The 15,571-nt window shown below is 40.5% G+C and overlaps 1 protein-coding gene across 4 annotated transcripts in view; it reads left to right on the top strand.

Moving 5' to 3' along the window:
* Positions 1 to 15,571, top strand: part of sno (strawberry notch) — a 205,929-nt gene that overhangs the window by 104,692 nt on the left and 85,666 nt on the right. For all 4 annotated transcript variants that reach the window (XM_067159301.2, XM_067159299.2, XM_067159300.2 and 1 more), the window contains exons 9-10: positions 1,014 to 1,420; positions 14,765 to 14,918. In XM_067159301.2, the coding sequence (XP_067015402.2) occupies positions 1,014 to 1,420; positions 14,765 to 14,918 (561 nt within the window). The remainder of the gene's footprint in view (positions 1 to 1,013; positions 1,421 to 14,764; positions 14,919 to 15,571) is intronic.

Raw genomic sequence — 15,571 nt, 5'->3', positions numbered from 1 at the left:
CGCAGTTATGCCTGAGAGTTGTATTATTTCGGTTCATATAACATGCATTTTATTCTCTAGATATTTCCCTTCTTATTAACTGTGTTCGTTTTGTCTCACATTCTCATCCGAATTGCGTTGTTATTCACAATAACTGTGTTATTTAGGATTTTATAACATTAATTTTATTCTGAACACGAGGACAGGTTAGTGCGGTTCTGTTCTAGCGTTGTATATCAGTTGATCGTTCTCATTAATAACTTGGCGCCACCACTCCGCTTCCAGTGAACTGTTGAGTTGAATCTGATATACTGCCAGTTGTCTTTGGAGGCTGGTGACAGTGCACGTGGTATATCTGGAGAGGATTTCAATAACTCTTAGGCTTTAACCTTCATTGCACGCCAGCCAGTAGCGGCAAGTTACTTAATTTCCTTGGATGCCGCAATTAATTATTTATATTTCTTATTTTAGGGTAGGACCTTGTTCTTCAATTCACCCAATGTATTTTCTGATTTTTGTACGTTTTACATAATGTGTATTATGAATTAAGGCTTTTTGGGGGTGGGGATTACAGTTTAAAAATGCTGTGTGCTGCACTAATGCATAGATAATACAAGTCAAACCTTGGTCACGTGGATTGCGAACTACCAATTTAGAAGCTAAACTCTTCGGAGCCTTGTATCTACATCAGTTCTTGATATTTTTTTCATGCTGGCTTTGAGATCTGTGATTTATTCTTTGTCTTTTGAGCATATCAACATCTCTTTGCAACTCAGCCTTTGTGTTATATTAAAGTTTTGTTATTGAATGTGACTGACAGGATAAAGTCTTCTTTTTAATTTGAGGTTGTAAATATCCTTTTTTTTTAAATTTGTAGTTCTGGTCTAATGCTTTTATCTTAGTTCATAACTTCTGAAATGGCTTTTACATGTTATTTACTGTTTGTCCTAACTTTTAAAACGAGTATTAATAATTTAATTTTTATTTCCTACTTGGTTACAATTTACATCCTTCATTATTTTTTAAATTTACAGTTTAAGTACGCGAAGATCTCATCGGCTGTGAACGGCAACGTGAAGAAGGGAGTCATCTTCTCCACGTACTCTGCTCTTATTGGTGAGTCCAGTCAGTCAGGTGGCAAATATAAAACAAGGCTGAAGCAACTGTTACAGTGGTGTGGGGAGGACTTTGATGGGTTGATAGTGTTTGATGAATGTCACCGTGCCAAGAACTTGTGTCCTGTGGGCTCGAGCAAGCCTACAAAGACTGGTCTGACTGTTCTGGACCTCCAGAACAAGCTTCCCAAGGCTCGAGTGGTGTACGCATCTGCCACTGGCGCCTCTGAACCCCGCAACATGGCCTACATGACACGGCTTGGCATCTGGGGTGAGGGGACTCCCTTCCCTGAGTTCATGGACTTCATATCAGCTGTCGAAAAGAGGTAAGACCATAAAGAATTACTTCATTTTTACCCGACCAGATCCGCTGTCTATACATTCATTTTTAGTTCTGTTCTAGTGCTTTATCTCTGTTCGCAACCTTTGAAGCGGCTTGTGCATGTTCATTCTCTTCTCTGGTGCTGGGCTGAGTGGCTCAAATGGTTGAGGCGCTGACCTTCTGACCCCAACTTGGCAGGTTCGATCCTTGCTCTGTCCGATGCTATTTGAAGGGGCTCAAATACGTCAGCCTTGTGTCCATAGATTTACTGGCTGATAAAAGCACTCCTGCAGGACAAAAGTCCGGCACCTCATTGTCTCCGAACACCGTAAATGTAGTTAATGGGACGTAAAGCAGTTAACAATCAATCAGTACTGATCTGCATTTAGGGCAGTCGCCCAGGTGGCAGATTCCCTATCTGTTGTTTTCCTAGCCTTTTCCTAAACGATTTCAAAGAAACTGGAAATTTATTGAACATCTCCCTTGGTAAGTTATTCCAATCCCTAACTCCCCTTCCTATAAATGAATATTTACCCTAGTTTGTACTCTTGAATTCCAACTTTATCTTCATATTGTGATCTTGCCTAAGTTTATAAACGCCACTCAAACTTATTCATCTACTAATGTCATTCCACGCCATCTCTCCGTTGACAGCTTGGAACATATCTATATATATATAAAAGTCATTGTATGTATGTGGGTGGGTGGGTGGGTGGGTGGGTGGGTTTGTACCACATCTCCTCCCAAACCATTGGAGCGATTTCAACCAAATTTGATACACTTATGACTTGGTATCAGGAGACAAACCGCGTGGGGGTAAGACATCCCAAACACCCCTGGGGGTGGGGGGCGAGGGGGTCATATATAAAAATAAATGAAAATAGTGTCGAATCCATACTTTTCGGGGTCGCTGAGATGAATAGTGACACTCCGATTTTTTTAAAGTCCAAGTTCAGCCCCCTTTGGGGGGGGGCGTGGGGGGAGTGATATATACAAATAATCGAAAATAATGTTGAATACATAGTTTTCGGGGTCGCCAAAGTGAATAGCGACACTCCGGATTTTCAGTATCAGGAGACAAACCACGTGGGGGTAGGACACCCCAGGAACCCTTAGGGGCGAGGGGGGTCATAAATAAAAATAAACGAAAATAGTGTCGAATCCACACTTTTCGGGGTCGCTGAGATGAATAGTGACACTCCGATTTTTTAAAGGTCCAAGTTCAGCCCCCTTTGGGTGGGGGCGAGGGGGGAGTGATATATACAAATAATAGAAAATAGTGTCAAATACATAGTTTTCGGGGTCGCCAAAGTGAATAGCGACACTCTGGATTTTTGGTATCAGGAGACAAACCACGTGGGGGTAAGACACCCCAGGAACCCTTAGGGGCGGGGAGTGAGGGGGGTCATATATAAAAATAAACGAAATTAGTGTCGAATCCATACTTTTCGGGGTCGCTGAGATGAATAGTGACACTCCAAATTTTTTTGAAGTCCAAGTTCAACCCCCTTTGGTGTGGAGGCGAGGGGGGAGTGATATATATAAATAATCGAAAATAATGTCGAATACATATTTTTCGGGGTCGCCAAAGTAAATAGCGACACTCCGGATTTTTGGTATCAGGAGACAAACCACGTGGGGGTAAGACACCCCAGGAACCCTTAGGGGCGGGGGGCGAGGGGGTCATATATAAAAATAAACGAAAATAGTGTCGAATCCATACTTTTCTGGGTCGCTGAGATGAATAGTGACACTCCAATTTTTTTAATGTCCAAGTTCAGAACCCTTTGGGGCGGGGGCGAGGGGGGAGTGATATATACAAATAATCGAAAATGTCTAATACATAGTTTTCGGGGTCGCCAAAGCGAATAGCGACACTCCGGATTTTCAGTATCAGGAGACAAACCACGTGGGGGTTAAACACCCCAGGAACCCTTAGGGGCGGGGGGCGAGGGCGGTCACAAATAAAAATAAACGAAAATAGTGTAGAATCCACACTTTTCGGGGTCGCTGAGATTAATAGTGACACTCCGATTTTTTAAATGTCCAAGTTCAGCCCCCTTTGGGTTTGGGGGCGAGGGGGGAGTGATATACACAAATAATCGAAAATAATGTTGAATACATAGTTTTCGGGGTCGCCAAAGTGAATAGCGACACTCCGGATTTTTGGTATCAGGAGACAAACCACGTGGGAATAAGACACCCCAGGAACCCTGAGGGGCGAGGGGGTCATATATAAAAATAAACGAAAATAGTGTCGAATCCACACTTTTTGTTGTCGCTGAGATGAATAGTTACACTCCGAATTTTTTAAAAGTCCAAGTTCAGCCCCCTTTTGGGTGGGGGCGAGGAGGGAGTGATATATATACAAATAATGGAAAATAGTGTCGAATACATAGTTTTCGGGGTCGCCAAAGTGAATAGCGACACTCCGGATTTTTAGTATCAAGAGACAAAACACGTGGAGGTAAGACACCCCATAACGAAAATAATGTCTAATCCAAACTTTTCTGGGTCGCTGAGATGGATAGTGATACTCGGAATTTTTTTAAAGTCCAAAATCAGCCCCCTTTGGGGTGCGGGCGAGGGGGGAGTGATATATATACATAATCGAAAATAGTGTTGAGTCCATACTTTTCGTGGTCGCTTAGGTGAATAGTGACATCCCGGGAATTTTTAAATTCCAAGTTCAGCCCCCTTTAGGGTGGGGGACAAGGGGGGAGTGATACATAAAAATAATCGAAAAGAATGTCGAGTACTCTTTGGGGTCGCTGAGATGAATACTGACACACCGGATTTTTACTATCAGGAGACAAACCACATGGGGGTAGGGCACCCCAGGAACCCATAGGGGCGGGGGCCGAAGGGGTGAGATATAAAAATCATCGAAAGTAGTGTCGAATGCATACTTTCGGGGTCCCTTAGATGAATATTGACACCCCGGGATTATTTAAGTCCAAGTTCATCCCCCTTTGGGGCGGGGAGCAAGGGGGGTGAGATATAAAAATAATCGTATTTAGTGTCGGATATACTTTTCTCGGGGTCGCCGAGGTGAATAATAACACTCCGGAATTTTATTATCGGGAGACAAACCACGTGGGGGTAGGGCACCCCAGGAACCATTAGGGGTGGGGGGCAAGGGGGGTCATATATAAAAATAACCGAAAATAATGTCGAATCCATACTTTTCGGGGTCGCTTAGATGAACAGTGACATCGCGGGAAATTTTTTAATTCCAAGTTCAGCCCCCTTTAGGGTGGGAGGCAAGGGGGAGCGATATATAAAAATAATCGTAATTAGTGTCGAATCCACAGTTTTTGGGGTCGCTAAGATGAATAGCGGCAGTCCGGAATTTTAGTATCATGAGACAAACCACGTGAGGGTAAGACACCCCAGGCGCCCTTCGAAGCGGGGGAGGGGGCGAGGGGCTGATATATAAAAATCATCGAATGTTTTGTCCAATCCATACTTTTCGGGGCCACTGAAATGAACAGTGTAACTCCGGAATCTTTTAAACCAAGTTCAGCCCCCAGCGGGGAATGGGGGAAGGTATATAAAATTATCGAAAATAGTGTCGAATACATAGTTTTCGGGGTTGCTGAGATGAATAGTGGCACTCTGGACTTTTAAAGTCCAAATTAAGGCCCCTTTTGTGGTGGGTGGTTAGGAAGGGAGTTAGATATAAAATAATCGAAAATAATGTCACATCCATGGTTTTAGGGGTCGCTTAAATGAGGAGTGACACTCCGGTTGTCGAAGTCCAAGCTGATCCCCAATTGCCAGGCGGGTGAGAAGGAGTCATGAACAGAAAATATCCAAATGACCGAGATTAAGGATGTTTTTTGTACGTTCCAGTATAACTGCCAGCAGATCTTAATACAAATATTACCTACTACCTGAAAAAAATACTAAGGGGGAAAGATACCCCTAGAAGCCTTAGATAAGGGGACGAAACGTAACTAAGACTGAAAATGACCGATATTAGTGTTGAATCCATACGTTTCGGGACTACGGGAACAATTTCAAAAAACTTGGTCACTTATGACTTATTTTCAGGAGAAAAACTGCGTGGAGGTATGACAATCCTAGCACGCCTACGACGGGATGAGATGTAGAAATAATCGAAAATAGTGTCGAATCCATTCTTTTCAGGGTCGCTGAGATGAATAGTAACGCTCCAATTTTTTTAGAAGTCCAATTTCTGCCTCCTTTCGCATAGCGGTGAGAAAAAGTGAAAAACAAAATTTCGAAAATGACCGAGAGAATGGACGCATGTGTGTATACTGGACCTACTGTCTGGAAAAATATACCTTAGGGGTAACAGTCTCATAGCCTCTAAAGTAGGGGCGAAATGTAAAAATTAAACGAAAACGACCGAAATTTGTGTCTAATCCATAGTTTTCTGGGTCGCTGAGATGAACTGTAACACTCTGGATGCCGTTTAAGATGTAGAAAACATTACTGTGAGGTCAGATACACCTAGCCCCCGCTGGTGTTGGGGAATGAGAGAGGCTGACGTGCAAAAATAAGGAAAATAACCAATATTAATGTCGAAATCCATTGTTTATGTGTCGCTGATACGAACTGTGACTCTGTGGATAGCGGTTAAGTCCACGTTCAGCCTCCATCGAGGCAGGAGCTGAGAAGGGCTTAAAAGTAAATAGTATAAAATGACTGAGATTAGTGTTTACTCGATAATTAAATAATCTAAAACTTGAAGTCAGATACATCCAAATAACTCTAAAACTACATGATAAGTCGTAAAATCAACATCTCAAAAAGAATTCTATAAGCATTCACCTCACACTTAACTAACTGGTAATACAAATATTAAAGGTAAACATTCAAAAACTATCCGGGCAACGCCGGGTACTACAGCTAGTTTAATACAAATATTTTCAATACGGACCCAAAAATGAATTTTATCACATGTGACATACCACTTAGTCGAGCAGCTCGTCTTCTTTCTCCCAGTTCTTCCCAGCCCAACCTTTCCAACATTTTTGTAATGCTACTCTTTTGTCGGAAATCACCCAGAACAAATCGATCTGCTTTTCTTTGGATTTTTTCCAGTTCTTGAATCGGGTAATCCTGGTGAGGCTCCCATACACTGGAACCATACTCTAGTTTTGGGTCTTACCAGAGACTTATATGTCCTCTCCTTTACATCCTTACAACAACCGCTAAACACCCTCTCTCTGCTTCCGTTTTTAGTAACATGTCAACATCTATTAGGACGAAAGTAAAAATAGAAATATTTTGATTTTTTTAAAAGTAAATTATTCTATAGTAAAACTCTGTTAAGAAGTTCAAGGGACCGCTTAAAAAATAAAAATCTATAAGCAGGAGGCTTCTTAAAAAATGCCTGATACCCTGAAATACACGTGAAACACATAGACTCCAGATTTTCTTGTTTGTGAATTATACAAAAACAGTCCAATATATAAGGGCTGCTAAAGGAAGAGTCACAATGTTATTTGACTTTCATGACCTGTATTTTGAGGGATAAAGTAAAATAACTGAATGTACTGTAATAAAAAATATGACAAGAGAAGGGAACATTTTATATAAAACCATGCACAAGAGAAGAAACATTAAAAACCTTTAAAAGCTAGATAGTGCTTTGTACATAATGTAAAAGCAATACGGTATAAAACGTACAATAAATTGTCGAACAGAAAAGTCTAGGCTTCTGCTTGGAAAATAAATTGTCCAGGGTCGGTTAAATGTGATTTTTACTGGCTTCTTCTTTCATAAACCTTTCCATTTCCCACATTGCTCTCCATGTCTTCTGAGACACTAGTTGCACCTTCCAGAAACCTCCTCGGTTCAAGGTTACCTCACTGGAAGACATCTTATAGAATTCTCTTCCTCTTCATCATTCTCTTCATCTGCTGCCTGAATTTCCTTGCAGATCTGAATAGATTGTCTGCTTCTTACTAGTTATTATCATATTATCAATGGCAGTGAAGTTGTTGAAACTACTGGTTATCTCCATCCTCTCCTGTATGTTTGCCCAACACCCCACCTTTTCATCACCAGCTTCATAACAATGCTGCTGAACTAGTGTTTCTTTTACTAATAACTGTGCATTATTATTATTATTTATGAATCATATGGCATGTATGTACATTAACAGGAAAGCAAATACATTATATTTTAACCCTTAGCACTCACGCGGCGGGCCATGTCCGACAACGAGAATATCCCGCATAGGTCCTATGTCGGGCAATGCCCGACATGACATTCTTCCCTCTATAACTCCTTTGTCGGGTTACGCGTGCATGAATTACAGGTACAGTAATGTACTGCAAACCTTCGACGAAAATTTGAAGCCATGTATAGCTATAATCTCTTTGAAATCAGGCTTTGTGCAGATTCTTTGCAGACCATGTGAGTTTGTAAACAGAGGTTGCTTAGCAACATGGCGTCGTTCGAGCAGCGTGAGAAAGAAATCGCCAGACTTTTAGGTGAAAGTTACGTTGATTTCAGCGATAGTGGGAGTGATTTTCAATTAAATGGTGAGAAAGATATTGCGGAATGAGATTGTGTTGGTGAGTTGAGTGATAAAAATCCCGATAATGAGAAAATTATGCTGAATGGCAATGCTGTTACCTCTTTTGATGTATGGAGGAAATACCGCGACACTGACTTGGATTTCAAAAACTCATTCACAGGTACTTCAGGTTATAAACAACCGCATGGTTGAATGAACTTAACTTTTTCCAATTATTACCTTTGACTGACGAGTTATTGTCGGAAATTGTGCGCGAGACTAACCGGTATGCTAGTGTAAACATTCAAAAGGTTACGCCCCTCACACGTGAGTCTATTAGCGGGTCGTGGATACATGTTACTTTACTTGAATTCAAAGCATTTTTAGGCGTAATCATAAATATGGCAATAAACAGTAAGCCTAAATTACGATGCAAGAGTGGTTTTTTCAGCAATACCTGCAGAAAAAAGCCTGGATTACATCCCTCCGAGTGTTTTGGGAAGTTTCACACAATGTACTATTACAGACAAAAAGTGACTGTCTGAGATAATTTTAGGTTTGAAAATGCTGAAAATTGCACCTGAATACTGGATTGTACTTGTATTATATTTATTTTGTGTTTGCTTTAGCTGATTTTTATAAATATGCCGTCAATATGTTTGTGCTCTCTGTTATTCCTCTGCAAGCAGAGCTGGAGAGGCAGCAGTGTTCAGAAGAAAAAGAGGGCTAAGGGTTAATGTCCAAAGTTGTAATCCATTCTAGAGCCTCTGTATTGGCCTCTAGAAAATCAAAACAGTCTCCAGGGTAGGCTCTTCTGCTGCACTCCTTTACAGTGTGTTTGATAGTTTTCACCACAGTCACACTTGGGGGATTGCATCTTTCTCCATTTTTACAGGGACGCACCACAGATTCCATGACTGCTACGAGTCCTATTGAGGATGGTACAAGTTCTTCTTAGGAGATCAAACCTTGAATTAGTGGAAAGAAAGGCCAGAGATGTTCACCTGTTTTTGAGATCTATTTTTCCTTCCATTGGGCATTGGTGTTGAAATTGTCTTTTGTGAGCTTCTGAGCGAACTTAACTGGCGGATGTCTAGATTTCAACCGGTTCCTCTGATGGTCAGGAATATTGGAGTGGATGGCAAGTCATGGTTCTCATTTATCTTGGAGTGTTCTCCCAAAAGTGCTGGTGCTCTACGGAATGAAGGAGGCATGATGTTGTTCAAGACAGGAAGCCAGAGGGTAGGAGTTGATGTTGTTATGCCTGAAATAATCTTCATTGTGTTGTTGAGCTGAGTGTCCACAAGTTTCACATGGCAGCTGTTGATCCACACGGGAGCACAATATTCTGCCACAGAGAAAACAAAACCAAGGGCAGAACATCACAAGGTAGTTGCAGACGCGCACCAGGTTGTACCAGACAACTTGTGCAGAATGTTGTTACAACTCCTAATCTCTGCTTCTGTATTTACTAGATGTTGCCTGAAGGAGAGTGTCCAATCTAATGTTATACCTAAGTGCTTTGGGTAGTTACTGTGCGATGACCTTGTCATAAAGATATTTGGAGAGGACAGCTTGCCATTTTGTTATTCAGATGAAAGCATGACACCTCAGTTTTGCTGGTGTTTGGTTGGAGTCTCCATTTCCAAAAATAGTCACTAAGAATGGAAAGGTCATCAAGTCATCATGTAAAATGTTCTCAGTTTCTTTCAGGTTACTATGACTTGTAGCTAAAGCTATATCATCAGCATAGCAAAATTTTCTGGATTCGTTGGTGGCAAATCTGATACATTTAGATTGAACAGGAGAGGAGCCAGCAGCAGAAAGATTTTTAAAAAAAAATTTTAAAAAAAATCAGGAGAGGTTTTCAACTGTTGCTGGAAGCCTGCTTCAGTACATGTTGTGAGTGCAAGGTCTTGGTCACAACAGCTACGATTATGCCTAAAACCAGCTTGGTCAATAGGAATATGTTCATTAATTCAGGAGTTTATAGGAACAGCTGAGGAGAGCGATTGGTCTGTAGCTTTGTGATGCATCTTTTGGTTTGCCAGGTTTCAATATGGCAAGGATTTTAGTCTTGTTAAACTCCTTAAGAAGAATACCTGTCTGAAGTTTGTGGGTAAAGAAGCATGTCAACCACCTTCTCGCATTGTGTCTCATATTTACGATGAATTTGGGATGTATTCCATCAAAACCTGGTGCCTTACCAACTTTCATGTCCTTTAATGCTGTACAATATGGGAGGCTATTTTGTTTGGTGAGATAGTTGACTTCTCTCTAACTCCTGTTGAGCTTCCTCCAAGTTTTCTCAGTAGGGTCCAGGCTTCTCTACTGGAACGAGAGAAATCCAAGTTACTAACTGTTTCTGTCCATTTCTGTCTACAATTTTCATTCAGACTCCGTAATAGCTCCTCACTAGTCGTATGGGCACCTGTTTCAAGAAAATCTTTGTATAGGGCATCGCTCTGTTCACTCCATCCAGGAACGTATTCTTTCCTGTAGCCTCTTGGGATGTGGTTTTTGGCTACAGATTCCACAAGCCCTACAAATATCTGATAATTATCACTGTTGCAGGAATCCATCTGATGCGTTTGTCCAGCTCTTCAGAGAATTTCGTCCAGTTTGCCTTTTTAGAAGTCCAGCGTGGGCGTGGGAAACATGTAATTAAGGGAACAGAGATGTCCATGTCAAGGAAGATTGAAGATTGGTCTGTGTTGACTGTTTGGGAAGTCCCCGATAACTTCTCTCATCATGGGTAGAGGGTTGCCTGCAGGGTCACATGTGACGAAACAGAGGTCTGGGTTGGACTCTCGCTTCCAAGCAGCAGTTCTAAACGTGCCTTTGTCTTTGGCATCAAATATAAGATTTACATTTTGGTCTTCTGACTATTCTACTAAAGCTATGCCGCAATCATCATTTCTTGCTTATTTCCAAGTTTCATGATGGCTGTTGAAGCCACCAGCATAGATAGTTGGATGACTTGCATCTGGAAGAGCTGGTGTTTGTAGATATTTATGATGGTTAGATCTTGCAGTTTTATTGTTACAGTGTGAGTATTATTATATGTTCTAGATGAGATAAATTCAACCTGCTCCAAGTTGTTAAGGGCATATGTAGCAATTCCATGTACATTATTAAAGATAGCACCAATAATACTATAACCATAAATCTTCCATCTCTTGCTTAGCTCATCTTCTGTAGCAGCATGTGTTTCTTTAATGAGTATCAGATCAATGTCATTATTACGAAGCAATTTTGACAAAACGTCACACTGAGATCTAGTGATACCTGCAATATTCAGTTGACAAATTTTAATATCATGTCCAAGCTTTCGAGTCACTTGGCTCTTAAGAGAGCCATTCAGTGGATTACTTCGCACAGTTTGCATATTTGCTGGGAGATCTTTAGATGATAGGTCCAGCAGCCGATGTGCAAAGTGTGGTATAAGCAGTTCCTAAATCTCTAGCTATTTTAATTGTATGTGCATTATTGTCTTCTTCTCGCATAAATTTGTACTTTCTCGTCCATCGCTTTAACTTTTAACCGATCGACAAGGAGAGCGTTTAGGTCGATATGCTTTTGTTTCGGAAAAAATTAAGGTCAAATGTCATGACGCAGGATACGCTTTGGACTGATTGGAGATGATAGAACACTAAACGGCAAACACATTTTATTTAAACACGTCAGATCCGTAACCTAATAATTTCCGAAAAATTGAATAACCTCCATTTCCAATGCAGCGCATATATATATATATATATGAAGAGTTACACCACAATCAACTGGAACGGTGGCCGAGTGGTCACCCTATTTACCTGGGAACCTCGATGAGTCAGAGTCTCATCACAGCTATATTTTTTGTACAAAATAAATTGAGGGAATGTGAAGAAAAAAAATTGAATAAAAATATTACGCAAATGGCAGTAAATTTTAATTTTTACCTGAAATTAATATAGGCCTGAACGTTCTGACCGTTACTGCTGGATCTCTCTCTCTCCGTGTGTGTGTGTTTTTTTTTTAATACCAGGAAATGCCCATACTTTATAGCTTGAAGAGCATGAGATGAACGCAAGGCGTGTACAGTACATTAAATTGGAGCAGGTACTGAGAATGAGACGGTTTTACTTCAAATGAAGTTCTTGTCTATTTTAAACTGCTGATTTATTACACAAAGTCAAGATTATATCACCTCAGTTCAGTTGGAGATCTGTTAGGCACCATGTGCTTTCATCCTGCTGCTGGCGATGTTCCGCGTCGAACCACTGCTCCTCCCGTCCTCACCATGGAACCACTTACCAATCCCTCGAGGGCTGTTCTGGACGGTCTCGGAGTTCAAGTTGCAGGGTTTGCTCATGTGGAATAATGGAGCCGCATGTGTAATTCCCCTGGACTTGCAGGATGGACGAATAAAGAGGTGTAATTTATGTGATTCTCACTGTTCTCATGAAGGGATAAAATAAATACTGATATTTTGTGTTGACTGTCAATGGAATCGGACACGAGATACTTCTTAAAGGGAACTATACTAGTCTCTTACTTGAAACGAAAATTTAAAGAACTCAGACAAGATTTTTGCAGCCGAATGTTAATGGAATCAGATCTGCACACTTCCTAATATCATTTGCACTTGTGGAATTAAGCACACAAAAATTAAAGGTAATTAGTTCTCTAAATGTTTGGAAAATTGAAGACGCAAACACTCTTCAGGTCCTCCAGAATTTCAAGATCACTTTCATTCTTTTTACAGTTATTTGGAGGATTTATTCATTGAAATGAACACTGCTAGATGGCATAGGAATATTATTCACACTAAGTAAAATGACAATCACTTCAACTGGTTGTTAGAAGTAAAATGCCTAATGTGTGAAATTAGTCCTGTTCACACACACACACACACACACACACACACACACACACACCCTTTGCATTTACATACAACACTGTTAGAATGCAAACTGTTGAGTGATATTAGTTCCATTCACTCGCAAGATTGTGTTTGACGTAGTGGAATAATATTGTCAACTCGATTTTGAATAGTGAAAATCGGTTTCGTTCACACAATGTCCTGAGTTCACAAATAATGGGAAACTATTTCACACGGAGACTAGCACTGTCAAGTTAAGAAAGCTACTAGAAATTCATAGTTTATGAACGTAAGAATTGTAAGTTCTGATACACAAGATCTGTCACTCGAAAATGTTCCAAGTATTGCAGTCGCTAACTACACGGCTAAGTCCATAGACAGAGAAATATTGCAAGATTTCTGCGGAGAATCGAAGACGTGTACTCTATAACTTTGACGTATCGTAGCACTGACAACCACCAACAGTCAACGTACAAGTTTCACTGTGGGACAAAACTGATTTGTGTCCAATTTTCGCGTTTCTTTTATACTGAAGTAGCGGAGACTGCAGCTGTTCCATTCCTCTCAATAACTTTCTTAATCCATGGTGGATTTTAATGAAACTTTGTATTATTGGAGGTATTACAATGGGGTGTACGGTGATGTTAGTCTCATATTCGTATCCTAATTAATGTAACAGTTATTAAGGGTAGAAGGTATGGAAAAGTGACGTAACTGCCTTGGCAATTTGGAGCTGGTTCCTACGTCACTCGCCACCTGTTCGCTGTAGCCGGCTGCTCTCTTGGCGTTCAGCACGTTTTTGAAAGTTTGAAATATTTTGAAACAACCAGTTTCTGTTACTATATATGTATAGATTTGAGGTAGATGCAGTACTATTGCATATCATGGAGGCCACTGCATAGTTGCCAACTGATGAGCCCAAATTGGTGCACTGGGGTGAAACGTTGGCAACCAAGAATGAGTTACCTGGAATATTTATAATTATTACATGTAACTAATCTCATTATTAGACCCGTATTGAACTATGCTATGATATAACAATTTGTTGGTTGTTTTGATCCACCTTTTCAATACAATGTACAATACAATATATACATTTGTATTGAAAAGGTGGATCAAAACAACCAACAAATTGTTAGTATATCATATTTATAATTCCCAATAACGAACCTATTATACGAATTTACTCATCCAGGGCAAATATATCAGGTTCTCTCTATGGGAATCAATATTGTTATCAACCTGTTTCTCACAGTTTGAATTGAAATGGGTAGGCCTGGAGGTCATTATTCACTGTGGTGGCAATGTGTTCCGGGTTCTGCCAAGCTGAAATTCGAAGATTATCAGTTTATCGGTTGTAAGGTAACTGTCATCAATTGCAGTCGTAGCTCTTGGGTGGCCTGTGCAAGGTTGTCAGTTCATGTCTGCCTGTACCACTTCCGTGTTCGAACTCCCTCACTTTGATTACGAACCGCATGTCCAGCAACTGCTCTTGTTGACCATCCTTCTTGACATAATGCAATTATGCGTACGCCTTCACGTCGTCATTGTATGTCGTGCCATCCTAGATGCTCACTGTACTGCTTAGAACACACCTTCAATGCTTGCAGACTAGTGCTGCAACTTCAACTGAAACATTTCAGTGGTGGCATGCTGTCTGCGGATTGGGACACATGCCGTCATGTTTTCAAACTTCATAAGGGTTGTCTTTCTGGTCTGAATAGGACAGGCCATGATAGCAACACAATTAAGTGACACACAGGGGTGATGAAAAATAGAAATGTTGATGTATTTGAATGAATAGGTCAACTGAAATATTTGAACGTGACCTACTTAACATTCAGCAGTCTGTCCTTTTGTCATACTCAATCCCTTCAACATAGTTCAGACAAAAGTTTTATTGTATATTGATTGATCTTTGTCAGATCTAATGTACTTCTTGCTTAGTGACTAAGGATTATTAATTACCAACATTTTTCTTGTTACAGAGGTGTGGGTGCAATGGAAATTGTCGCCATGGACATGAAGCTAAGAGGAATGTATATTGCCAGACAGCTCAGCTTCCATGGTGTGGGGTTCCGAGTGGAGGAAGTGAACTTAACCAAAGAATTTGTCAAAGTCTACGATGACTCAGTTAAGCTGGTGAGTTACTTCTTCTGTTGCCTCGTCATTAGAATTAAAAATTGTGTATGGTACTGCTCTAAAATAACTGTACTTTCTTTAACTCCGTTTGGGAACCATAGGACTTCAACAGAGGAGCACCACATTGTTGTGTTCTCAGCTAGTACTTTAATTCACTCATCCTCTTTCCCTGCTGATCACCTTTTGCTTCTACTGCCTGCCATCCTGTCATCCTGGGCCAGCCTTTCCCTTTCTTTCCTCAACGGTTCCTTTGCTGTATGTATGGTTGTCTGGCTGCAACAACGTATGTTCCATTCGGCACCATTTTGTCATTTTTATTTCCAGTTCTGTAGATTTCTGATTGGTCCGTTCCCGGAGCATATCATTGGAAATTACATTTGGGCACCAAATACCCAGGACCAGATCTTTCTTTTATGTGTACTCTATCCCTGTGTCCTTGCATGGTTATTTGTGATATTTGCTGCTATTTCTTTTCAGTTTTGATTTAGTTAATTTGTAACTGTTAGGTTTGTCAAGCTGTCAGAGCTACTTTATGAATAAATACATTTATAAGCTACTTGAAAAAGAAAAAAATAACAGAATTGTACCTGAAATAAAGGAAACAACTTAATTCAATTTTAATAATTTTGTAAGGTATAAATTCCCGGGAAGTA

Source organism: Anabrus simplex, chromosome X (genome assembly GCF_040414725.1).
Source record: "Anabrus simplex isolate iqAnaSimp1 chromosome X, ASM4041472v1, whole genome shotgun sequence".
Classification (NCBI taxonomy): domain Eukaryota; kingdom Metazoa; phylum Arthropoda; class Insecta; order Orthoptera; family Tettigoniidae; genus Anabrus; species Anabrus simplex.
Note: the sequence above shows the minus strand (reverse complement) of the source record. Positions and strands in the feature narration are given on the sequence as shown.